The sequence below is a fragment of the Equus asinus genome, chromosome 29 (genome assembly GCF_041296235.1).
Source record: "Equus asinus isolate D_3611 breed Donkey chromosome 29, EquAss-T2T_v2, whole genome shotgun sequence".
Lineage (NCBI taxonomy): Eukaryota > Metazoa > Chordata > Mammalia > Perissodactyla > Equidae > Equus > Equus asinus.
The window spans coordinates 41,733,667-41,758,387 of record NC_091818.1 but is presented as its reverse complement, the minus strand read 5'-3'; the positions used below and the strand labels follow the sequence as shown (position 1 = coordinate 41,758,387).

Genomic DNA, 24,721 nt, shown 5'->3' with positions numbered 1-24,721 from the left:
ATGATTGTCCCATATTTTAACAAAGTGATCTGATAAAAATTTAGTTCTCTATGATTACATGACCAAGTTTGTACCATTAAAAAATATAGAAAATAGAGGCTGGCCCTGTGGAGCAAGGGTTAAGTTCTCACATTCTGCTTTGGCAGCCAGGGGTTCGCCAGCCTGGATCCCGGGTGCAGACCTCCATACCACTTGGCAAGCCAGGCTGTGGCAGGCATCCCACACAAAATAGAGGAAGATGGACATAGATGTTTCTCAGGACCAGTCTTCCTCAGTAAAAAGAGAAGGATTGACCGCAGATGTTAGCTCAAGAATAACCTTCCTTAAAAAAAATATATAGAAAATAAAGGTATATATTTTTATAAAAGATGTTCCTAAAAGTTAATAAATGTTGTAAGCATTGTGCTATTTTGCATCCATACATTTTCAAATGGCATTGGAAAACTTCAAGGAATTGGAATTACTAAATGTATTTGCTTCTTTATATGGGCTTTACAGAAAATATGTAATGCTTAGGAGTATTTTGTGTTGTGTGCCTTACTTTGTGTATGACTCATTTACAAGGATCAAATATTACCAACCCTGATATCAGTTTCCCTACATTAAACCCAGCATATATGGGGTTAAAACCCAAACACTTATTCCCTGCTTACTCCCTGGCTTCCTGGCTCCAGAATCCACTATCCTCCATGGAGACAAACACTGCCAAGGACAAGCGCCTGGATTCTTTATCTCCTCCCTGCCAAGGAGATACATGCTGGTGGGAAAGCTGCTGACCAGCAAGGTCACTGGCTTCCTCCTCTCTGCAAGTGGTCTCAAGGCCAAAGATAGGCTGGTGGGAAAGCTCTGACCAGCAAGGTCATATGCTCCCCCTCCCCAACCTAAAACACCAAATAAAAACCCTCCCTTTTAGCTTTTCAGGGAGTTTGGGATTTCAGGGTTAGCTGCCCTTTCTCCTTGCTCAGTGCTGTGAAATAATAAAATTCCTATTTTCTTCCATTGCACCTGGTGTCAGAGATTGGCTTGCTGCACAACAGGTGAGCAAATTCGCTTCAGGTTCGCTATCAATATATCAAATTAATATTTTTTGGAACCTGATAAAATTTGATAAACATGGAGTTTATGTTCAGGGTAATTTGATCTGTCAGTTATGTCTTTGAATTCCTGTCTAACTACACCTCAGCAAGCTCATCACTGTTTCTTAGGCACATGTGGCATTCTAGTCCTGACTCTCAGCTCTGGCCCTTTGGTAAAATACTGTGGAAAGTTTCTTTTTATCTTCAGGAGAGAAGTAGCAAAGATGCATTTTCCAAAGTTTTCCAAATAGTTATGTGTTAAACTTTCTCCTCCCAAATCTTCTGTATATCTGAGTCCTAACCATCCTTCCAGGCTGGTTCCCCTCCCACCTCCTGGACAACCCTGCCACAGGGAAACCTCATTCTTGGATTTCCTGGAGTTCTGATGCCCTGTGATGCTGGAAGAGAGCCTATGCATTGTTGGTCATCCTTTTATATGTGCCTCATCTTCCAGACCACATGCAGTGTGTCCTCTTGTTCCCCAAAGGACTAAAGGAACACTGATTGACAAATACCTGCCAATTACTACTTCTCTAGAGGCTAAAAACTCTACCCACCTCACTCCACAAATGTCTATAAAATTTCTGCTATTGTATTTCATCTCCCTCCTACTCCATATCTAGGCAAATCGGTTTTTGGTTCTAATGAGTCAGAAAATATACAAAACAGAGACTGGAGTGCGTAAGAGTCTTTAGGTAAAAAAAGTCTTTAATTTTTTGCAGAAGATGACAAAAATTCAGTACCTTTCCTTCCTAACCTATAGACTTAAGTCTAGCTGAGTATGAGTTGCTAAGCAGCATGGATGGAACCCATGCAGATGTGTCTGATCACCAACATCTGAGACATTTCTTGTGTCATTATCTGCAATCAGGGTTTTTGGTAGAATTCAGGACAAAGGCTTCCATGTTAATATTCATCAGCAAATGGATACTCCGGGTGGTCAACAGCACTAAAATGAGAAAGAACAATGCATACATGGGGTCAATGACTCTGTTTATAGGGTGGTAGAGAAGTGATTTCTACGGAACTGTCATTAGGGTAAAGTCAAACATTTTATTTCCTGACTGGTTGTGAAGCTTGCCTTTCTTTCTTTCACAAACATAACTTGATAACAATAAAAAAATAGTGACAAAAATTAAATCATTGAAATCATATTCTCTTCCCAGAACTGAATATACTGAACACAAAGTCAAATATTCACATATATTTCTCTCCCTACCTACATCGGTCAAGAAAGCAATGAGATAGACCGCCCTTTCTCATCTCGAATCCTCAGGGGAAGAAGAGACTGATTCTGCCTTGTTTTGAACAGGAAATGTTCAGCTACATGCTCAGCACAAATCAATACTTTGGGTGATACAGGTTACTGAATGAAATTTCACCTACATTTTTAAAATTTATTAATTATTTATGAAATTTATGAACTGTCCACCCCATACAGCATATCTAGTTAGATTTAGAAATGGAAAGAATGTCATGTAAAAATTGGGTCCCATCCCCAAGGATCTTATTGTACAATAAGGAGATCTCGTTTCAGTAAATACTCAAAGTAGAAAGTGATAGAGAAATGATTGCTTATTCATAAAATATATAATTACCTGTAAAAATTACGGAATGATTATCCGTCTCTTTCTCTCTGCATTATTTCCCTACCTTATTCTTCACTTGTCTCTATATTAGCAAGGAGAATACTATATCTATAAACATTTGAGTATTCACAACTTGCTATCATGCTATCTTGTTCCACACTTTATCACATTTGTCACTATTATGAATTAAAATTCTCCCATGCAGCAGGAATGTGCATCCCTCCTTTTCCCTCAATTACAATGAAGCTTTATTCTCAAAATTCCAGAACCTTAGAGCATGAAGGAATAGTAAAGATCTTTTAGAGGCTATAATCTCTCCAACAATGGTGCTTTTGACTCCACATTCTTCTTTTGGTTTATATTTCTCTTCTTGAAAACTTTGTCCTCTGTCTTAACATCACCATATTTCAGAAAATCTAAACCAAGAACTCCTATGGACCCAAGAATGACAGCCTTTTTGGAAGGAAATGCAGTACTTGGGTCCTGGACAAACATGCAATGCAAAGGAAGAGAGAGATTTGGAAACTTATGAAGGCCATACACTTGGCAGGATCTCATGAAGATTCCATGGGGGGGGGGGGGGGGCACAGGCATTTCTGCTGTTGATCACAAGTTTGATGGAGAAGACTTTAATCTGATAAAGAACTGAGAAGCTGGGAGAAGAAGATGATAAACACTCTTTGGAAACATTGAATTAAGCTGCACTAGTGATATCTACAGTGTATGCCCATCGGATTGTTGTAGAAATGGGTGGCCTATGTGGAAGATGTGGATTCAGCAATGATATTAAGATTCTTGGAAAGTTCCATGGAATGATGAGAGCAGGACGTATGTGTGTAAGTCCAAGCTGGCCCTGGCCCACTCACCCTGTGGTTGTGTCAGTAAACAAAGCTCTGGAGTGAGTCTGGGATGAGATTCTAGAAAACTCCTGTCTCATCCTTGACTTAAACTGGTCTCTTTCTTCCTGGTATGGAGGTAACTTTTAACCATCATTGTACACTCATTATCAGAAAATAAATTGAGGCAAGCACATTTACCAAAGTCACTTACATTTGTAAAGGAAGAAATCGATGATTTCGGTTTAAGCCATCTAGGTCTTTCATGTCCTCTGAAGTCAACTGGAATTCAAAAACCTATCACAAACGTAGAAGAATTTTTAAAACTTTTAGATTGCATAGTTGCCAATCTGGAAAACCCAAGCAAATAAGACTGAATGGTGCAGAGGCAATTATCAAAATGTCTTAGAAGTTTCCAAAAGTTTTTAAAGACATCAAGCAAAATACTCAAGTGGTAAAAAATATCAGGAAAATTAAATATAAGTTCTTCGCTAGATATAATATATTGAACCTGCACAAAGCTACAGACAAAAAGGAGATCTTTAAAGGACCTGAGGGAACAAAGCTGACATTACCCAAAGATATAAGGTCATGTACTTGGAAGATCCAAAAGAATTCAGAGGTAAACTGTAAAAATACACAACATAATTTAGTAATTTGGGAATACAGGTGGAGTTCTATATCTAATCAATGAACAGTTAGAATGTGGAAAAAATTTTTCAGGATAATTTAAACCAATAATTGTCCAAATATTAATGATGTCATGTTCAAAAGACAGTAACTGGCTTGAAGAGGATGTTACTGTCTAAATGTGGACACTTTAAGCATCATAAAGTATGTCAGTAATGGCTAAAATGTTGAACCAAATAAATCCATAAACCCAAAGTAACATTCCAAGATAGAGATAGATAAAGAAGATATATAAATAGATATAGATAGATAGCTGGCACAATGTCAACAATTTCACAAGTGATGAATCTAAGTTACACATTAATTGCATTATTCTTTCAACTTTTCTTCTCATTTGAAAATCCTTAAAATAAAAAGTTAATAAAAGGTTATCAAAAGGATATTAAAATTACTAGTAATCTATGAAAATATCTAATAGAAGGATTATGTAAATGCCTTTGTGGATAAAGGCACAAAAATTTATTAAAAATGTATAAAGAATACCGAAATGATTAAAAATTCATATCATAATCATAGATTGGAAATCTCAATATTATAAAGAAGTCTGTTTTCTCTGAATTCTTCTACAGTTTCAATGCAATATGAACCAAAGATTTACACTTTTACTTTTTGTGGAAGTTGATAAGTAATAGCACATTTTAACTTTACATAAAAGAACAACTAGTCAAGAATAGCCAGGACATGATTACAGAAGAAAAAGGAATGAAAAAAAAATTTACCATTCTGGAAAGCAAGAATTATTTTCCACTATAATTAGTACCAAAAAGTAAGTAGTTTAATAGAAGAGAGAGTCCAGAAATGGACTGAGGGACATTTGATATATGACAGATAGGATAGTGAAAATCTGTGGGAGAATATGGCCATTTGGATTTCCATTTAATCATATACATAATTGGGTCTATTTTCACATCATATTAAAAATCAATTCAGGTGTTTTAGAGACCCAAATTTGAATGGAAAGACAAAAACACTTTTGCAAGATTCTCTACCCCTTGAGTCCTGCCTAGCTTGTAACTTACACTGGTAAGAAAATTTGCTAGAAGCAGCAGTGAGCTCATTCTGAGCCTAGACATGAAAAGGCTTTGCAAGTATCAACCCACTGCCTTGGGATCATGCCACTGTGATGAGATTAAGAACAGGCTAGTTGGCTATGGTCTAGTCAACTATTTGAAAAATTATATGGAACAGGGTTTATGCACCTCTGACAACAGTCAAATCAACCTCCTAAAGCACAGCTGCTTGTTTCTTCTGCATTTAACCGAAGATACATGAGAGAGCACAGCCAAGAATAGCACTGCTTAGCTGATCCCAGATTAAATGTCAAACCACAGAATCATGAGCTAAATAAATGGCTTCTGTAGTAAACCTCTACACTGGAGATGGCTTGTTATACAGCTACAGCTAATGGTTTACTAATGGTCTCTCTAAAGTAAATAAAAAAACAGATAACTTAATAAAAATGTACAAAGACTTCAACACTTCATAAAATTGGAAACAACGGTATTAAATACATGAAAAGGAAACTACGTTAGTATTCAAGGAAATGCAAACTAAAACCACAGTAATTTGGAGACAGATCGTTGCTAAACTTTGGATGTTTGCATGCCCCCCCAAATTCATATATTGGAAACATTACCTTCACTGTGATGGTATTAGACAGTGGGGCCCTTGAGTGGTGATCAGGTCATTATAGTAGAACCCTGAGATTCATGCCCTCATAAAAGAGACCTGAGAGAGCTCCCTTGCCTCTCCTACCATGCTAGGATACAATGTGAATTCTGCAACCCAGAAAAGAGGCCTCATATGACCATGTTGGCACCTAGATCTCAGACTTCCAGCCTCTAGAACTGTGAGAAATAAATTTCTGCTGTTCATCAGCTACCTAGACTGATATTTCTCTATAGCAACCCAAATGGACTAAGAAAACCATGTAATACAATCTCTTCATTTTATTTTATTTCATTTATTTATTTTTTGAGGAAGATTAGCCCTGAGCTAACATCTGCTGCCAATCCTCCTCTTTTGTGCTGAGGAAGACTGGTCCTGAGTTAACATCCGTGCCCATCTTTCTCTCAATTCCCTAATTTTAAAATGAAGGAAATGAAATTTACTTGCACAGGGCTACAGAGCACATTTCAGAATTCATACTGGAACTAAAATCTGTTTTCTGTCCAATCTGAATTCCGTCCAGCCATGCTGCCTCTCATGTTGCCACAGCAGGAGAAAACTGGTCGGAATACACATAAGGCACACATGAGTGGGAAATAACAGGTAACTCAACTGGGATCGAATATGTCTTGAGAGCCTTACAAAGAAGAACACATATGAAGGATATAATTTAGGAGGCCTATGCCCACAGCATCACTCATCACCTGCATGTTCTCTTTGATCCGCTTCTCATTGTAACTCTTGGCCAGAACCACAACCCCACGCTGTAGCAGGTATCGAAGGGCAATCAGTGCTGGAGTTCGCTTGTACTTTTTTGCCTTGGCACAAAGAACTGGATCCTCCAAGAGAACTGGGGAGTTTGGGGCAAGCCTGGAAGAAAATGCAGAGATGCTGAAGACCTGAGGCTGAGTATTCAGTTTGTTAGGAGGCTTCCCACGCAGACGAAGTAGGCCCTCTCTAGACCAGTGCTTCTCAAAAGGTGGTCCCTAGACCAGTAGTATCAGTATCACCTGGGATCCTGTTAGGAAGGCAAATTCCATGGCTTCACCAAAGACCACCTGGTTCAGAAACTCAGGTGTGGCACCTAGCAATCTGTGTTTACAAAGCCCTCCGGGACTTTCTGATCCATGCTTGAGTTGAGACTAATACTTCCAAACTCATGGGTCTTTTTCTCTTCTCCTTCTCAGTGACTGTTTTTCTTCTCTGAGTATAGCCCCAAAGAAAGGAAAAGAGTACGAAAGGAAAAAAAGAAGGAAAATACTGGGATATTTTTTAACTTTTCTAAGATGTTGATAAAAATTGAGTAGACCCAAAATGAGAACTACTGATTTTATCATTACTTATAGTGTGCAATATTTCTATAGAAGTTTACAAAAATGTTTCAGATTGTAATTTTTGTTGTCATGATAAACCTGGGAATTAAGACATTTTATCCTGATTTCAGACATAAGGTAAGTGAGGATTAGAGAGTATATTACTAGAAAGGTGTTAATTAGTTAATACATATCTAAATCATGACTTAAGCTTATGTCCTTTGTCTCAATTTTTGGATTATTATACATTGTAATGCAGACATTTATTATTGATTAATCTACAATAAGACACATATACTGTAAAACCATTGGTTGGGTGATAGGATGATAAAGGAGAAGCATTTCTTTTGTTCCTCCCCTCTCTCCCACAAACTTGTTGAGAGTTAATTCCAGAAAACTGAGTATGGTATGATCAAAAATATTTCATCAAAAATGTCATTTTAGGTAAACTCCTCATTGCCTTCTTTACCATCTTTTTAGACGTTGAGTCCCCAAAGCACCGTAGGCAACTAGGACAATATCTTTTGACTTGCAGAAATCCAGCAGTTTGCTCTGGTTGAGATAAGGATGACATTCCACCTGTAGAATGCCAAGAGAGAAAAGTGTCAGATTATATGAAATGGTAGTATTACTATGAAAGAGAAAGCTTCAAAAGAAAAAAAGAGCTGAATAAACAGCTGTGTAATATTCAATTTAAACTGGAAATATGAACATCAAGTAATGATTTATTTAAAAAATTATACCTCTGTTCTATAAAAGGGTGGAAAAAAAAAAGAAAATTAAGTTTTTGAGGACAGGGCACTGTATGGAGCATATCTTGGTTATTCAATACCATCGTACTCTGTGAGGAGACATGGTCAATTTCAGATCTGGGACAAAAAAAGTACTATTTGAGCCTTGGACACCAAATTGTGCCAGAAAAGAAGAAACTACTCAGAGATTCATGATGGGATGTCTAATGGACAAAGGAACCAGTTTGCTGGGGATCCCACTGACGACAGTTGTATAGATTTGAGAATCAAAGAGATTAAGGAGTAAAAGAAATTATAACTCATGGAGTAAATAAAACTCCACGAGTCATAGTGATGAGAGTGAGAACAAAAATCTTTGTTCTCACTGTAGGTGATTGTTACATAACTGCTTTTTGGGAACATTGATAATTAAAAGGAAGAAATTAAGCTCTTACCCTGCCTTATAGGAATAATTGTATTTTATCCTGACGTGAGGAGGGAATTTTCTTTTTACAATAAATTGCCAGGTGGGAAAATTAAGTAGAATGTTTAAAATTGGAAATAATTATTTGCAAATGCCAATTAAATAACTAAATCAGGGTAAAATCATTGATGGATACTCAACCTTTATGTGAAAATTTGGGGGCCATGTGACTTCCTGACTAAAATCATCACCCAACAGACTGCTGGGTAATTTCAAAGGGGAAAATATACATCTACCAAGAAAAGACCTGGCTACCACTAGTTTAACCAAGAGAACAAAACTAACACCTCTCTCAGTGGTGAGATAACAACTTGTCATGATGGGCTTCTCCTAGAGTGCGATTTGAGGGACACAGCATGCAAACGACATTTTCTTGCCAAAAAAAATTTAATCTTAATGTAATAAGGCATTCACATCTAAGTTCTAATTTACAGAAACTGGGAAGAGAGAAACAAGTTATGTAATATCACAAGATAACAATGAGTTAAATACAGAATATTTGATGAAAACCTATCTAGACGTCAATGTAAATAAAAAGGATTGAGTGACCATTTGAAGTTAAGAGAGCTTAGGAAACATGGGTCAAAGTAATACGTGGCCCACAGTTGGCTCCTGATTAAAAAGAAGATCTATAAAAGACATTGGGAAAACCATAGGGACGCTTGAATATAGATTGGATATTAGATCATATGCTTTCCGAGGTCTCTAGGGGTGAACTGTCATGTCTACAGCTTACTTTGAAGGTCTGAAAAATATTGCATATACTTAGGCAGATATATCCACATATATATATATTTGGTAAAGTGGCAAAATGTGAAAAATTGCTGATATAGAAAGGAAAACATGGATATCCTCTACCATACTCTTAACTTTTCTGAATATCTGAAAATTTTCATAGTGAAAATTGAGAGTAAAACTAATGCTAGAATCACATGAAAATTTTTGACATTTGTAAATCAAAATCATGGGGCTGTATCACTATATAAGTGATCACTTACAACTTTTTAAACTGCAATTTCTAGTCGAAGACTTTTCCTCCTCAACTCCAAGTTGCACGTTGAGTACTTAATGGTAAATAAGACACTCATAGATGTAAAAGTACTACATGATACCAGTTACATGAGGAATCTAAAATAGTCAAACTTTTAGAGTCAGAGATCAGAATGGTGGTTGCCATGACCTGGGACGAGGGAGAAATCGGGAGTTGCTGACTGTGGGCATGAAGTCTCTATGCAAGACGACTAAGTTCTCGAGATCTGCTGTACAACATTGTCCCAACAGTTATCTAACTTTTATTGCATTGTATACATAAAGATTTGTTAAGTAGGTAGATCTCATGTTAAGAGTTCTTTCCACAATAAAATAGGAACAGATTTAAACAAAGTAAGAGCACAGAGTCAGACACAGAACACTGTGTCTAAACAGTTAATTTGAGGGTAGAAATTGCTGAGGAGAACCAAACTAAGAATGAATAAATCAATGAGTTGGCTCTATGTTCCTTCTAAATGTTCCTGAGTGTTGATTTTGCCCACCATTAGCATCCAGTAAACCAGTAGCTTCATCCCTCTAGCCTGGATGACTTTCATACTCTCCAGTTAATTTTTTTTGTATCCATGCTTCCTATTAAAAGACTCCAAGAGGACGCATTCAGGCCTTGAAATCCCACAAAAACCCCTAACACCTACCTCATCTTATTTTCACTCTTTCCTTACTTACTGTCCATTCCATGTTTGCATGGCCTTCCTTCCTGTACACAGTTCTCTCCAAATCACTTTCACCGATCCCATCTCTGGACATCCCTTACAGCCCAGGGAAATGTCACCTTCCATGTGAGGTCTGGTAGCTATTCCAGCCATCTGTCACCTCCTTTACCTTCTGTAAATTTGTATGCGCAATTTATCATTACGGTCTGGTCACTTTTTTCACTAAGACTTTAGAAAACAGAGATAAAGTTATGGGTTCTATTCACACCCTAGTAGGTAGAAACTCTACTACTCTCTAGAATCTTCTATTCAGTAGGGATAAGATGAATAATAGCAGGGGAAGCCAAATAGACATCTGGCAATAGTGCAAGAAGGAGATGAAGAACAGAAAGGTGAGGAGGCCAAGCGTACTCACCTGGTTGCAGACAGGCTTGTACTTGAGCCCTGGCTTGTTCAGGATCATCTCCAGCTGCCTACGGTTAAAGTTGGACACCCCAATGGACTTGGCCAATCCTGCATCCTTACACTTCTCCATGGCCTGGGGAAGAAGAGATGGTGAAGGGTCATTTGTTCAAACAGCTATAGATCAAGAATAAAGGCAAGGAGAATTTGTTAAAAGGAACAACTGTCAAGAAATGACAATGAAGCAAATAGGCATGATTACCAAGAAAAGGCAAGATAGTAAACTAAATAAGGAGGAAGGTAGTGACAGCAAGAATAAGAATTACTGTCTTCTTGGAAAAATGTGAGAGACTATTACATGTTGAAGAGATGCTTATCCTCATTGACCCAAATTATTCTGCCCTACTCCTCACTATAATCATTTCAGTAATGATTTCCCACACACTACCACAGCATACCAGCTCTTTTAAAGTTTATGAATGGCTGAATGTGAAGACGCAGAGCCAATTCTCATAAGTGGAAGAAATGAACCAGATTCCCCCTCTCCTGGCCTCCTCCTCTGTTTTCCCTCCTCCAAGCACTCACCTCCCATGTGGCACAGAGATCCACTGTGTCAAATATTAATTTTCCATGTTCATCTTCTGGAAAAAGTTCTTCCCCTGGCTGAATAGAAGCAGTCATTTTAGTGATATCACACAATAATTTTTTCACATTTAGCACACTGCCAGGTACATCTAGGGCCAGGACACTAAACCTCCTTCAGTTAGGTGGTGCAACATTCTAGATACTAATATTTGCAAAATGACTTGCATATGGAGTTGTAAGGAATGTCTTTAGGAGACAGGCTTCCTCTATTCTCTTACACTGTCATGTGTTTGAACAAATACTATGTTCATAGGCCCTAATGAGAACTCACAAGGACTTATGTTACCTTTGTCAGTCCCCTATATTTTAATCTTGCAAAAGGCCTCCCTTGCACTTGGATGACAGTAAGTTACACACGACATTTCCGGAATAACTCCCACTCTTCATCCAGGCTATAATGAGTTTTCCTTATCCTTCTGAACATCTGATAGTCTAAGGGAAGACACATGAACCAAATAGAGTCATTCAAGTTTCTCTTCAGGAATAATATGGATGCCAGAGGATCCACAGATGCTCTCAAGTGTTAATGACCATCATGCTTGAATTGCCCCAAGTCTATATTTGTCACCAGTGGAAAATGTTGAGATAAATAAAGCTAACCAATAGTAAGGCAAAGTTATGAGATAGAGAAGAGGAGATATTTCTGAAGGCTATTCCAAGTCCTTAAATTTATCCATGGCTTTGACATCCAATTTACATAGTCTAATAAATTCTTTTGCATAGGATAGCTTGAGTATCTTTCTATAATTTAACATCAAGAATTCTACATAATGTAGTCCTTGATGGCTAAGTGAAGTCTATTTACCAAAATTCCACTGGGGAAATAGCCAATGGTGTAGGTAAGGTATTGCAAGTCCCTATGAAGGCTGCTAGTTTTAGACTCACCCAGAGGGAGTACCATCAAATTTGCTTTCAACTTTAAATGGTGAGAGAGGAGATCAACTCATTATGCCCAAGTGCAACATAGTTTCATCGTTCATCACAGCTGCATGAAACTGTGTTTGTGACATCGCCACTCTAATCGGGACTGCATTTGAACATGCCTATTTTTATTTCCTCAAGTTTTTGAGACAAACAATTTGAGATTATTGAACTGTTTTCTCTTTGAGGCATGGAAAAGAATTTAGGGATTCAAAAAAGGTCAGTAAAATGCTAACCAGGAATTATTATTTTGAGGATTCTTCTCTAGTGTAATAACCCCTGCATTCTTCCAAGAGATATCTTAACCATCCATGCAAACTGATCAACATTCTGACAGAAGAAGTGGAATAGGTGTCACTGCACTAATTGCCCACCTTCAGCGCTATTGGAAAATGAATGATATAGAGGTCAACATAGTCCAGTTGAAGATTTGTCAGAGATTTTTCCAACGCTGGCCGGACCAACTCGGGTCGAAGGAAAGTCAGCCAAAGCTGCAGAGGTTAAAGAATGGAAGTTGTGTTGGGTTAATATTTTAGTCAGTTTTGTTTTTATTGTTTCACCTAAAAGTTAGACATTTTTCTACTTTGGAAACTGATGATAACAGAGGACAAATACTTTTTTCCTTCTTGGTTCCCTTTCATTTTTTTTTTTAATTAATGCATGCTGTTTTATTTTTTTAACTTTTTTTTTTAAAGATTGCCACCTGAGCTAACAACTGTTGCCAATCTTCTTTTCTTTTTCTTTCCCAAAGCCCCCCCGCTACATAGTTGTGTGTTCTTGTTGTGAGTGCCTCTGATTGTGCTATCTAGGACGCTGACTCAGCATGGCCATTCCATGTCTGCTCCCAGGATCCAAACCGGTGAAACCCTGGGCCGCCGAAGTGGAGCACACAAACTTAACCACTCGACCCTGGGTCCAGCCCCCTTGGGTTCACTTTTGACCTTACTTACCCATAAAAACTCTATTATTTGTTTGCATTTATCATCAACACACCCACTGACAACAAAATGAAATGACTCAGATAAGAACTGTTATCAAATAATAACCGTGCCCATTTTCTGAATTCTGTTTGATGGAGTTTACAAAGCCATTGACAAACACTGCCTCATTCTATCAAACATTCAATCCAATGGGAAATTCTTAGTATCCATTTTGTTTAGATAACTGTAGGGAAAAAGGGCTATGAACATATTAATAGGGGCTGGATACAGTTCAAATTACTTTAGCTATATCTTGTTTAATACAGTGAGCTCCTCTTATAATGCTTTCTCTTACAGATGGAGGTGAGAACTGATAATACGGAATGTTAAGAAATTTTATTAAGTCATCAGATGATGAGGAAAGCCATAGGCTGATCACTGTTCTGTCTCATTCAGTAGTCCATGTTAAATCACAATGATATGATCTAGGGCTCTGAAAAGTACAGTGACTTTAAAATCATAAAATTTGAACAAAACAATCATGAGAAAGCCATCACCTTTTTTCGACATTAGAGCTAACACATGAATATATGTGAAAAAAGTTGTATGAATAGGCACAATTCGCCAAACAACTACTGGTCCAGTAACATATTTGTCACCTCAACACAATCACCTTCACACATGAGCATTCAACAAAAACCACAAACACAGCACCTTTGAAGTGTAGAATATGTCTTCTCTCTTCACAGTGCCATCTTCAATTTTGCTTCGGATGGCCTGTCCAACCTCCTTTTCATTATTGTATGAATAAGCAGAATCAATATGGCGGAACCCAGCATCTATAGCTAGTTTGGTGACCTCCACAGTTCTGCTCTTAGGAACCTAGAGGAACAACCAAAGGTAGTAGCTGTATATCCACATGATTGAGAGAAAGCTAAGGCATAAAGTTTGGACTTCCTAAGAGTGAACATTTCCTAGTGTCTTAGGTCACTTCTGCATGTGTGGTGATGAACACATTGCAGTTTGCCTTGGTCTTTCCCGGTAAGTAATAAAAGTTGGGCATCTTAGGAACTTCTACAATCCAAGGTAATCACTGGTTGGTCACTAGCCCGATGGTTTCCATGAACTCCCACAGTTTCAGTGATTTATGGAAAGGACTCACAGGACTCAGCACAGAGTTGCAGTCATGGATATGATTTAAATTATGCTTGGTTGGTAAGCTCAGTCAACAAAAGGAAAAGGCATATGAAACAAAGTCTCAAGAAACAATGTGATAGATTCGAAGAGTCCTCTATCAGTATAGTCAGACAGAACATGGTAAATAAAAATTGTATGAAAATAAAAAGGTATACATCGTGATGTTCTCATACGCATAAACATTGTGAAATGATTACCACAATTAAGCTAATTAACATATCCATCACACCTCCTAGTTAACTTTTTTGTGTCTGGTGAGAACACTTAAGATCTCATCTCTTAGAAAATCTCAAGAATATAGTATATTATTATTAACTATAGTCACCATGCTGTATATTAGTTCCCCAGAATTTATTCGTCTTATAATTGAAAGTTTGTACCCTTTGACCAACATATATCCCCACTTTTAGGCTGAAAAATATTCCATTTCTCTTTAAGTATTTCAGAAGCTTTCTTTTTTCAATGACATTGCAAGAAACTAGATAGTTTGTCTAACCGTCCTCTGCATGTCATGCTCCTTCCTTAGGTGCACAGGCATTCAGAAGTTTACTGAAGCTGGAGCTTCTGGGATAGCCTTGACCCTTCTCTCCCCTTCATTCCACTTTGTACTACAAAGTAAAGAAGTCCTGCAATCTGTCTCCAAAATGTTCCTTTGAATATTATCTTCTGTTTTATAGATGAGAAACTGAGACTTAAAGTTTAAGATCTAGTCGCTTGTCATACAACTAAATAGTCTAAAGACAAAATTGGAAGGTAACCTTCTGGCTTCCAGTCTCGAGTTTTGTCTACTTTGTGCCCCTTATGTACAAGACCCAACTCTAACTATTGCTTCAATCAAAATTACATTAACTAGAACAAAGAATTGAAACCTTGCCTTGGAAGACTGTAGCATATTCCCTCAAATGATATTATGTTTTCCATTTGTGATAAATTCCCAAAAGTAGCAGAAGTGTGAGGGAAACTCTAGGTGGATTATTTATTGCTCGGCACTTGGCAGGCTACCCCACAGCAGAACAGCAACTCTGCCACATAATTTGTCATTCACCCCTTCTTCAGGAATTTTTATCACAATATGTCTCTGGATAATGTATTCCTGGTGGGAGGGAAGATTTCTTGAGTTGCAGAAATACACAGAGAAACCACTCACTTGCAATCACTTTCAAAGCAAAGCAGCCAACAGTCAGTGTTCTTGACTGCTGAGTTTCACCTCTTTTGCCAACCTGGGAGATAGATAGAAACTGGAGAAAAACCCAGAATAATCTGTAGGTGACCACACGTTCAGGCCCTGATGCAGAGCGAACACTGACTATGATATCTCTTTGCATAAGGAATGGTTCTAGCCTGGTTACAAAACCAAGTGAGCCTCCAGGAGTCACACAAGAACTCAATGACTTGACAACCAAGGTTGGCTTCCACTTATGCCAAGTCTATTTTGTTTGGAACCCTCAACCCCAAACAACTATTTTTACCTCTTCTGGTGCATAGGTGCCAAATCCCAGTACGGGAATCACGTGGCCATCATTTAGTTTCTCACACCAACCCTTGGGATCCATTGCCTGTTGCTCCTCTGTCTAAGCAGACTCTGTTTTATTCTTCTGCCTTCGCAGATCATATGTATAACAGGAAGGTAACACCCAAGTCCGCAGTCCAATTGTTAGTCAATGTATGGTAGGAGGAGCAAGGTTAAAGCAGTCGTCCATGGAGTGAAATAGAAGTGAAAACAGTTAACTTGTTTCTCTGGTTTTTATTAAAGTGTAAACTTAATGAATTATTATATAGTGATAAAGAAATCATTAATTTTTTACTCAGTACAAGTAAATATTTTTATCAAGATCCATATACATTAGTAAATTATTACAAGTGATTTGCTGAACAATTATTGACCATGTGTTAGACTAGAAATCCCCAGATACCACTCCGTTTTTTGTTTTGGCCATGATGAAGCCACTTGTTGATTATACATCATTTGAAACAATTAAGTATTTTACACCATACACACACACAAACACACGTACACACACACACAATTTAGAGGAATGATTAATGAGCATTTTTCAAAAAGATGACCTTCGAGAAAGGATCAAAAATTTAAATTGAAAGAAACTGCCTTTTTGTTTTCTCATCAAAATATTTCTTTCTTTTATTTGCTTTATAAGAAGAATATCCAGTCCTAAGAAGGATGCAATCCTGAAAAGTGTGCCAAAAACATTATGGAATTATGATTACCAGAGTTTTTGGATACGATTTGCAGCAAGAAAACAGAATCTTAGGGTGTTTATTATGTCTTTTATCCTGTTACATAACACTTAGGAAACTATCATGATTCACTGCCAAAAAAAACCTGATGAATATTTTATAAAATTTATTATATAATCACATTCACGAAAGAAAAAAATTTAAACAACTTAAATTACAATAAACTTTGGAAGAGTTAGGGAAATTATGATGCATTGGTACAATGGAACTTTATGAAGCCATTGAAAATTGAACAAATAGAGTGATTTCAGCCAAATGATGGACTAGGAAGCTCTGAGTTCTCCCGTGGAAACAGAAGGAAACAACCATAAACCGGCCAAAATAACCTTTTAAGAGCTCATGAAAACAGTCAAACAAAGGTCTACAGCAACAAACTGAACACTCAGGAAAAAGACAGATTCAAAGTGGTAGAAAATTTCATCATATTTTTACTCACCTTTGCCCTCCTCCTGCCTGGCACACTGTAGGTTTGATCTGTAAGAGGGACCTGCCTTTCCCAGTTCCCTCTCTCAAATTGGGTGATCATAAAAGATCTTACTTGCAATGTTCTAAGCTATGTGGAGGCTGTCTGAAAGACTGCTGTATATATTGCCTAGCTCTAAGCTTGAACTGAAAAGCAGCTGGATGGGCTCATTATAACTGCAGGGAGACTATAAGAACATAGGTGCCACGGGCAAGAGATTAAGATTGAAGATGCAGAATAGACCATATAAAGCTCTGAGGAGAAGCTTGGGATATTAGTACGTTCAAAAACCAGCCATGTATTCAGAGGAATTAAAAAATCCACATACCGGCCAGGCACGATGCATGCTCATGAAAGTGGTGAATACACCTTCAGCTTTCATGTTTGGTTTATCCCAAGTCTAGAAGCATGCCAAGCTAATAAGTGAAAGATTGTCAGGACAGAGAAAAAATCTGAGAGGAGTAGGAGTAGTGGCAGTTTTTTCAAATGCACAATTAAACACACACAAAAAACAAAACCATTATCAACCACAAAGAAAAATAAATTTGCTGAAACTGTTCCTGAAAAAACATAGGCATTGGGCTTTAATAGACAAAAGTGTTTGAAGACAACTGTCTTATACATGCCAAAATTGCTAAAGCAAACATTTGAAAATAAACCAACGGAAATCAGGTAAAGCATATATTAATAAAATGATAACATCAAAAAATATATGGAAATTATGGAGCCTAAGGAACAGAAAGAAAAAAATAGGGAAATGTGAACAGACCCTAAAGGAGTTGCAGGACACCATCTAGAGGACTAATATATGCATTATCAGAGCCCCAAAAGAAGAGAGAGAGAATGGCACGGAGATTATTTGAAGAAATAATGAACAAACACTCCCTAAACTGGATGTAAGACATGAGTAATCAACAAATCCAAGAAATTCAAAGAATTATCAGTAGAATAAACTCAAAGATATCCACCCCCACAAACGTTATATTCAAACCATTGAAAAACAAAGACAAGAGACTATCTTGAAGCAGCAAAGGAAGTAGGACTCAGTAAGTACAAGGGATCCTGGGTAACATTATCAACAGATTTCTCATCAGAAACCGTAAGGACATAAGTTAGTGAGATGATGCATTAAAAGTGCTATAACAGAAATAACCTACCTGTCAACCAACAATTCTATATCAGGTATAAACGTCTTTAAAAAATGAGGGGTTAATGAAGACGATCTCAGATAAACAAAAGCTGATAGAATTTATTACCCTTAGAACTGACAAGAAATGTAAAGGGAGTCATTCATGTTCAAATGAAAGGAAACTACACAATATCTCAAAGCTGTATGGAGATATAAATACCTCAGTCAAAGGTAAACATGTGGGCAAACATAAAACCATCTACTTTCGTACTTTTGGTTTGTACCTCTACTTTTTCATTTCCACAAGATTTAGAAGACGAATGCATAAAACTAATTATGCATCTATGTTAAAATGTACACAATGTATGAAGATGAAATTAGAGACATCAATAACATAAATTGGGAGAGGTAAATGGAGCTTTAGGAGTAGAGATTTTGTATGGCATTGCAGTTAATTTGGCCTCAATTCAAAATAGATTGGTATAGCTTTACAAAGTTATCTGTAATCCCCATGGTAACAACAAAGGAAATACCAATAAAATATACACAACTGAAAATAAGAAGGACATCAAAACATGTCATCCAAACAAAAATCCTCTGAATGCCAAGGAAGGTAGTAATGGAGGAAATAAGAGACTTAAGTCATATATAAAAAAATAAAAATCTAAGTCTTCCCTATCAATAATCCTTTAATGTAATAAACTCCCCCAATCAAAAGGAAGAGATGGCAGAATGGATTTCAAAAAACAGAATCAAGTATATGGTTTCTATAATTGACTCACTTTGGATCTATGGACACAACTAGTTTTAAAGGGAAAGATGGTGAAACATATTCTACATTTATGGTAACCAAAGAGAGCTGGCATGGCTATACCAGTAACAGATAAAAAAAAAAAATTAAGACAAATGGTGACAAGAAACAAAAAGGATATTATGTATGGATAAAAGGGCCTGTCCACCAAGAATATAGAACAATTATAAATGTAAATGTACCAAACATCTAACCTCCAAAATACATGAAACCCACATTGACCGAATTGAGGGGAGAAACAGATGCCAACACAAAACTAGTTGGAACCTTTATTATCACACTTTCAATAATGGATAAAACATCTAGACAGAAAATCAATAAGGAAATGAAAAATAAAGTACTAAGAATAATTGTAAACCAGAAAAAAGGAGGAATCCTAGTGAAATGGAAAATTCCTAGACACACATAACCTACAAAGACTGAATCATGAAGGAATATTAAACATGAGTAGACTATAACTTTTAAGGAGGTTGAATCAGTAACCAAAATGTCTCAACAAATAAATGCCCAGGACCAGATTGCTTCAGTAGTGAATTCCACCAAGCATTTAGGGAAGAATGAACAACCGTTCTTAACTTCTGCAGAAAACTGAAGAGCAAAGACTACTTCCTAATTCATTCTATGAGGCCAGCATGACCTTGATACAAAGACAGACAAAGATACTATAAGAAACCAACTAAAGACAAATATTCCATATTGTTTGAGAATTAAAAATTCACAAATATATGAAAATAAAATCATGTTCATAAATGAAAGACAATATTAGGATGGGAATACAAATCAAAGTGATGTATACATTCAAAAGATTCTTTATATGTATCCAAACAGCGAGGTATAGCTCGTTTCTTCTCAGAGTTGATCTTCTGCACTACATGTAATGACCCTATAAAGAGCCATGAGGTTAGAAGTCCCAAGGATCTTCCACAATCAGTTAGGAGGTGTCCAGAATAGGGTGGCCCCAGTGACTACCTCGAATTTGGGATCATGAGAATGATCGCAACTATATAGACCACCAATTGAGGACATGGAGATCAAGAATATACTGGTGGATATTCCACAGCCTGACCTTCCCTGTACCCTCTCGTTGTGGATGTTATCTGAATTTCACCTGCGGAATTTTCTCCATCATTCACCCCTCATTATTCACATCCCCTGCCATCGGTCCCATTTAAGCCATTCATTCAAGTGGCAGGTTTCCTATAGAATGCTGTTAAATTTGAATCTCCAGACAAACTCAAGGGTAATTATAGTGTTGCTAGTAGCAATTTTAGGTTTCCTGTTTCTCCGTTTTAAATAACTCAACATCCCCCTATGCAATGGCGTTTTTTTCTAACAATTCCCTTTTCTAAACTTTGCTCCAGTCACACTGCATTCTGAGCATTAGCTTCTGAATACACGTAGGAAGGAAGCACTGGTTGGGATGAGGAACACTATACTTATTATCATTTTGATAAACATATTAAATATGTCTGGATTAATATTAAAATTGTTGCTATCATTCTCTATGCTTTCACAGACATAAATCTTGGTGCATTTTCCATGTGTTTGGAAGAGTTGGTGGCTGTTCTTTTAATTTCTGAAAAGAAGGAAAGATCAAAGTTTCTGTTCTCTTTATTTTTTGAGAAATTATAGTGTGGGTAGAACAGATTTGTTCCTCCTTAGCAATATTGATAAGTGTTTCCAATATTAAATATAGACAAGAGCATATTTTAGGACTGCCTTAAAAATAATGAATATTAGTTGACTGTATGCAAGAGTTAGAGTAGAATAGTATTAGATATAATTTCTAATTGAATAGAAGAGGTGGAATTTCTGATTAGAGCTTTGTTGAAGATGACGAAATAAGGTCAGTTTCTTGAACTACAACCTGTGAAAGAGAAAAGATATGGCTTTGCAGGGACTAGTGGGAAGCTGGTTTGCCATTCTTGCCAGTTCCTAGGTCGGAGACACACAACTTCAACCAATTAAGAAAAGCCACCCTACCCAACCCCTAAACACCAGAGATAAGGTGCTTTGTTGTGTTCTGAATTGGTAAGACTTGGACCTCATCCCAACAAGTGCCTCCTTCCTATGGTTATTCAGAATGTAATACTCAGAATGTAATATGTCTGGGGCAAAGCTTAGAACAGGAAATCTTCATACAAGAGCCCATTGCATTGGGCATATTAAATTAGCTGTAAAGAGAGAAGCATGTGACTGTTCTTCTATGGCTGACATCAATGTGACTCTACTAACCCACTTCTCCATACACTCCCTTCATTATCTGTATAATGTTTATAAATTCATAAAGTTTATAATTCCTTCCAGGCTACGTTGACATCATCCCTGTTCATGTATGCAACTCAAACTTCTCAGTGTTTTGGTGTCCTCAGCCTGAGAGTTTCTACTTGTACCTACACTGCACAAGGTAACTACTACCACATTTACTTCTTAGAACTGCTTCATCTCTGAAATCTTAATTTTAACACATTCCACTCTGATCACTTCTCTTACTCTGCGGCTTCTACTACACCTCAATCCAACAAGTCATTGATTCATGGACAGTCTTAATCACTAAGTCTTTTTTTTCTCCTTTTCCTCCTTTCAGTTCCCATAGAAGTTTACGTATCAGATTAGGTTAAGTAAGAAACTGAACTGAAGTCAAATCAGACTCCACTCATTCTTCCTACATTTCTCCTTTAAACAGATTTACTGCTGCATGAGGCCTCCTTTTTCTTTTTCATCTTGGTCTATCCTTGTAGCAGTCATACAGGGTGACAATCAAGACATGGGTAATCCAAATGAGAGGAGAAAATCCACCATAGCCTGCCAAATGTGGACTGCTCAAAGAGGTTTTCCTTGTGTTAAAAAATTATCCTTTTTACATTTCCCAGGCCATGTTGCAAGAGCATTAGCAGTTGCCCATGAATAACTAAAAACATGAACTTCAAGTATGTCTGTCTTCAGGGCATTTTAGGAGGCCCAAGTGGAGAGGTTTCAACCCTGCCAACTGAGCAGCGCCCTCTGTCCAATCCTGGTCAGGGATGTGCTTGAGGCCAGTGGAATGCCACCAGTAGCCTGTAAGCTCCATTCCATGTAATGTTTCACTGAACATAGAGTTTCCTTTACCTGATTCACAGGAGGTCCAATTACTGGAATGCCAGGATTGTGGCATTGAAACCGGTGTACTATTGAAAGGACACCCGATGAGGTCATGGAAGTTAAAACTCAAAACCACTTCCTTGAAGGGAAAAAAGCAGGGGTTTTTATCTGGGGTTTGAGTTTTGAGAGGGGGAGTGTGTGCTGAAGTTTTGAGAAGGGGTGGAGGAGCATATGTCCTTGCTGGTCGATGCCTTCTCACCAGCCTGTATTTGACCTTGAAAATGGAATTACTCTTCTCTTGACTATCTGGAACTTTCCTGGTTTGTTTTCATCTTCAGTGTGTGTTTTGCCTTGTGAGGCTGAATCTTGATGTCTGCAGCTTGAATTCATGAGAAAAAACAGCTGGCTCGTATACTAAGGAGAGACAGAAATACCTGGTTAGTTCTAAACAACAGTTGATTATACTGAGTATTCTCAGCCGCTGTTAACAAAGCTCATCTCAAAGGTTTCACTCTAGGGAAGATTTTAGTTCCTTCCTTCTCAGTTTAAATCCCCACTGTCTTATACTCATTCGTCAATTTCAGGGAATCTGGGTGAAGACCATGCTAACTACTTCCTGCTCTAAAAGGGTGAAGATCAGGGTAAGAGTAATGAAATTCTTTCACATTTATTTTTAAATACTTTTGGGTTCCATTTGGGAGAGTGAGATATGCTTTGCATGACTAAAATTTTACTCCTCTGATGATGGCTTTGGAACAACACTTATGCCCACATATTATGATTATACAGGTGACAACAAAGATTAACAAAATGCACAGCCAAAATTTGAGTATCTTCTCCATAATAGACCTTCATCTTTGGGGAATCCAGGACAAGAGGCCTGTGAACCAATCAAGGTTATTACCTAGAACCTCAGCTGAAATAGGACGTAGCCAAGTAGCCTGCTGTCTAATAGTCCAACAAGTAAGGTAAGAACCAAGGACCCATTTGTTACTTATCTTTAGGAGACTTATGAACAGCAACTTGTGGTCTAATAGAGGTTCATTTGTCCATTCAGAATTCCCTCCAGGTCTTTTGGACATCTTTAGAACGTAGGAAGTGTCTACCAAAATTAGGCCTATAGTGTGTAAGCAAGAAACCAGGTATTTAATAAGCAGAATTTACAGAAACAGGCATGAAGAGTGTCCAAACATGGGCTGTCAAGATGTTCTGTCTTCAGTTTACAGCAAGCTGTCCAGCTTCACTTTGCAAGCCTTCAGGGAAAAAGGTGGTCCCAGTTCTCAATGATTCCAAATGAAAAGGATGGAACAAATTGAAAACATTAAGTTGGAGCAAGTATTTGAGGATGCCTGAAGAAGTCAGTGTCCAGTCCAGTTTACATATAGAAAACAAAAAACTCAGACACAATTAACAGAACCTGCATCCAACATCCACAACTGTGTAGTATACTTTCTAATGAAACATATTTTTTCTCTCTAAAATCACCCTCATTTTTTCCAAAAATAGCAAAATTAAGAGGAATGGGTTTGCAAAATGTCTAATTTCAATAAACTTGGGCCAACTATTTACATAAGCACAACAAGAATAGGAATTGATCATATAGGCTCTTTTAAATCTGCTTTGATGGAACTTTTTATAAGGAATCTCAGACTGAACTTTAAAGGCCTCTCATGGTCAGGAAAGCCAAGCCAAGGACTTGTCATCAGACTCTGCTGGAAACTACTATCAATTTGGGTCAATTCTTCTCTTTTCAAGGTCCCCAAAATACTCTGAGGTTTTTGAAGCTGCCCTGAAAGTGACCTTCTTTATTCACCTGGTAAGGCTTCTGGGAATCCTATAAGCAAGGCACCAGACCACTATTTCCAAGTGCCTTTACTTGTTCCATAACATAAATTGTTGTACCACAAAGCTGTATGGTAATATCTGAGTCTATGCATGTTTCTCTCACATGGCATTCAAATCAAGGCCTTGGTAATATAAGCAGAGTTTTTAATTGCATCCAGAATGTGTGTATACAAGATAGCAAAATACATGTTTTAAATAAAGAAGGTGTAAAAAATAGAGTTATTTTTGTTTGTTTTGTTAAGAAATATAAATTTGTCCTAAAGCACTAGGAAATAAAAAAGGAAAGAAAGCATGAGACAAATTCTTAATGTAAAAATTAAATGACAAAAGTTTTGTAGAAGTAAAACCCTGAGGAGTTTTATGCATGATCAAGTTGGATAATATTGAAGTGAATTTAGTTAAATAAATGTTTCAATATCAAATGTTATCTGATGTAAAATTAGAATTTGCCTTTCTCTCAATTAAATAGATTATTTTCTTGAACCTTTGGTCTGCTCTTGATAAAGATGTTATAAAAGTTTTTTTCCCCTCTTTTTGAGAAAGTCTATCTAAAAGCAGAAAATCTGTGTTTAGTAAAATAGTTTCCTGTGTTCAAAAAGACTGAGGTCTCTCCAGTAAGATTTTTATTTGGCTGTTTCTGTTCCTACTTTGATTCAATGGATAATTAAGCCTTGTTTCCTATTTGACCAAGTGTTTTAAAAGCGTTTGATATTTTTGACACACTTACCCCCAAATTAAAGTATTTCTTTTGACTTAAAAAGGAACTTTGAGAATTTCCAGTCTGCACTAGAACTTGTAAGAAATTTGTTCTTTCATTCTATAAAGAGAAAATATGAAATTAATTAGGGTTATTGGTGTGGAGTGGGGACTTGAGGGACTGTATAAGCCAAATCCAGAAAAGGCAGGAGATGGGAGGAGGGATGGAAGGAGGGAGGGTGGAGATAGGATAAGATGTTCTGTT

At 37.2% G+C, this 24,721-nt stretch overlaps 1 protein-coding gene across 2 annotated transcripts; it reads right to left on the bottom strand.

The window, feature by feature from the left end:
* Positions 1 to 1,764: 1,764 nt before the first annotated feature.
* On the bottom strand, positions 1,765 to 17,382 carry LOC106827466 (aldo-keto reductase family 1 member C23-like protein). Of its 2 annotated transcripts, none has more exons than XM_014835341.3 (10): positions 16,868 to 17,382; positions 15,645 to 15,774; positions 13,693 to 13,860; positions 12,433 to 12,549; positions 11,078 to 11,155; positions 10,506 to 10,628; positions 7,642 to 7,751; positions 6,564 to 6,729; positions 3,716 to 3,798; positions 1,765 to 2,025 (listed from the first exon to the last, which is right to left on the bottom strand). In XM_014835341.3, exons 2-10 carry the CDS (start codon positions 15,726 to 15,728, stop codon positions 1,983 to 1,985), a joined length of 972 nt encoding a protein of 323 aa, XP_014690827.3. In that variant the 5' UTR covers positions 15,729 to 15,774; positions 16,868 to 17,382; the 3' UTR covers positions 1,765 to 1,982. The 2 variants fall into 2 exon arrangements, with proteins under 2 accessions (XP_014690827.3, XP_014690828.3); XM_014835342.3 differs by having other exon boundaries at positions 15,645 to 15,770; positions 16,868 to 17,261.
* Positions 17,383 to 24,721: the final 7,339 nt, after the last annotated feature.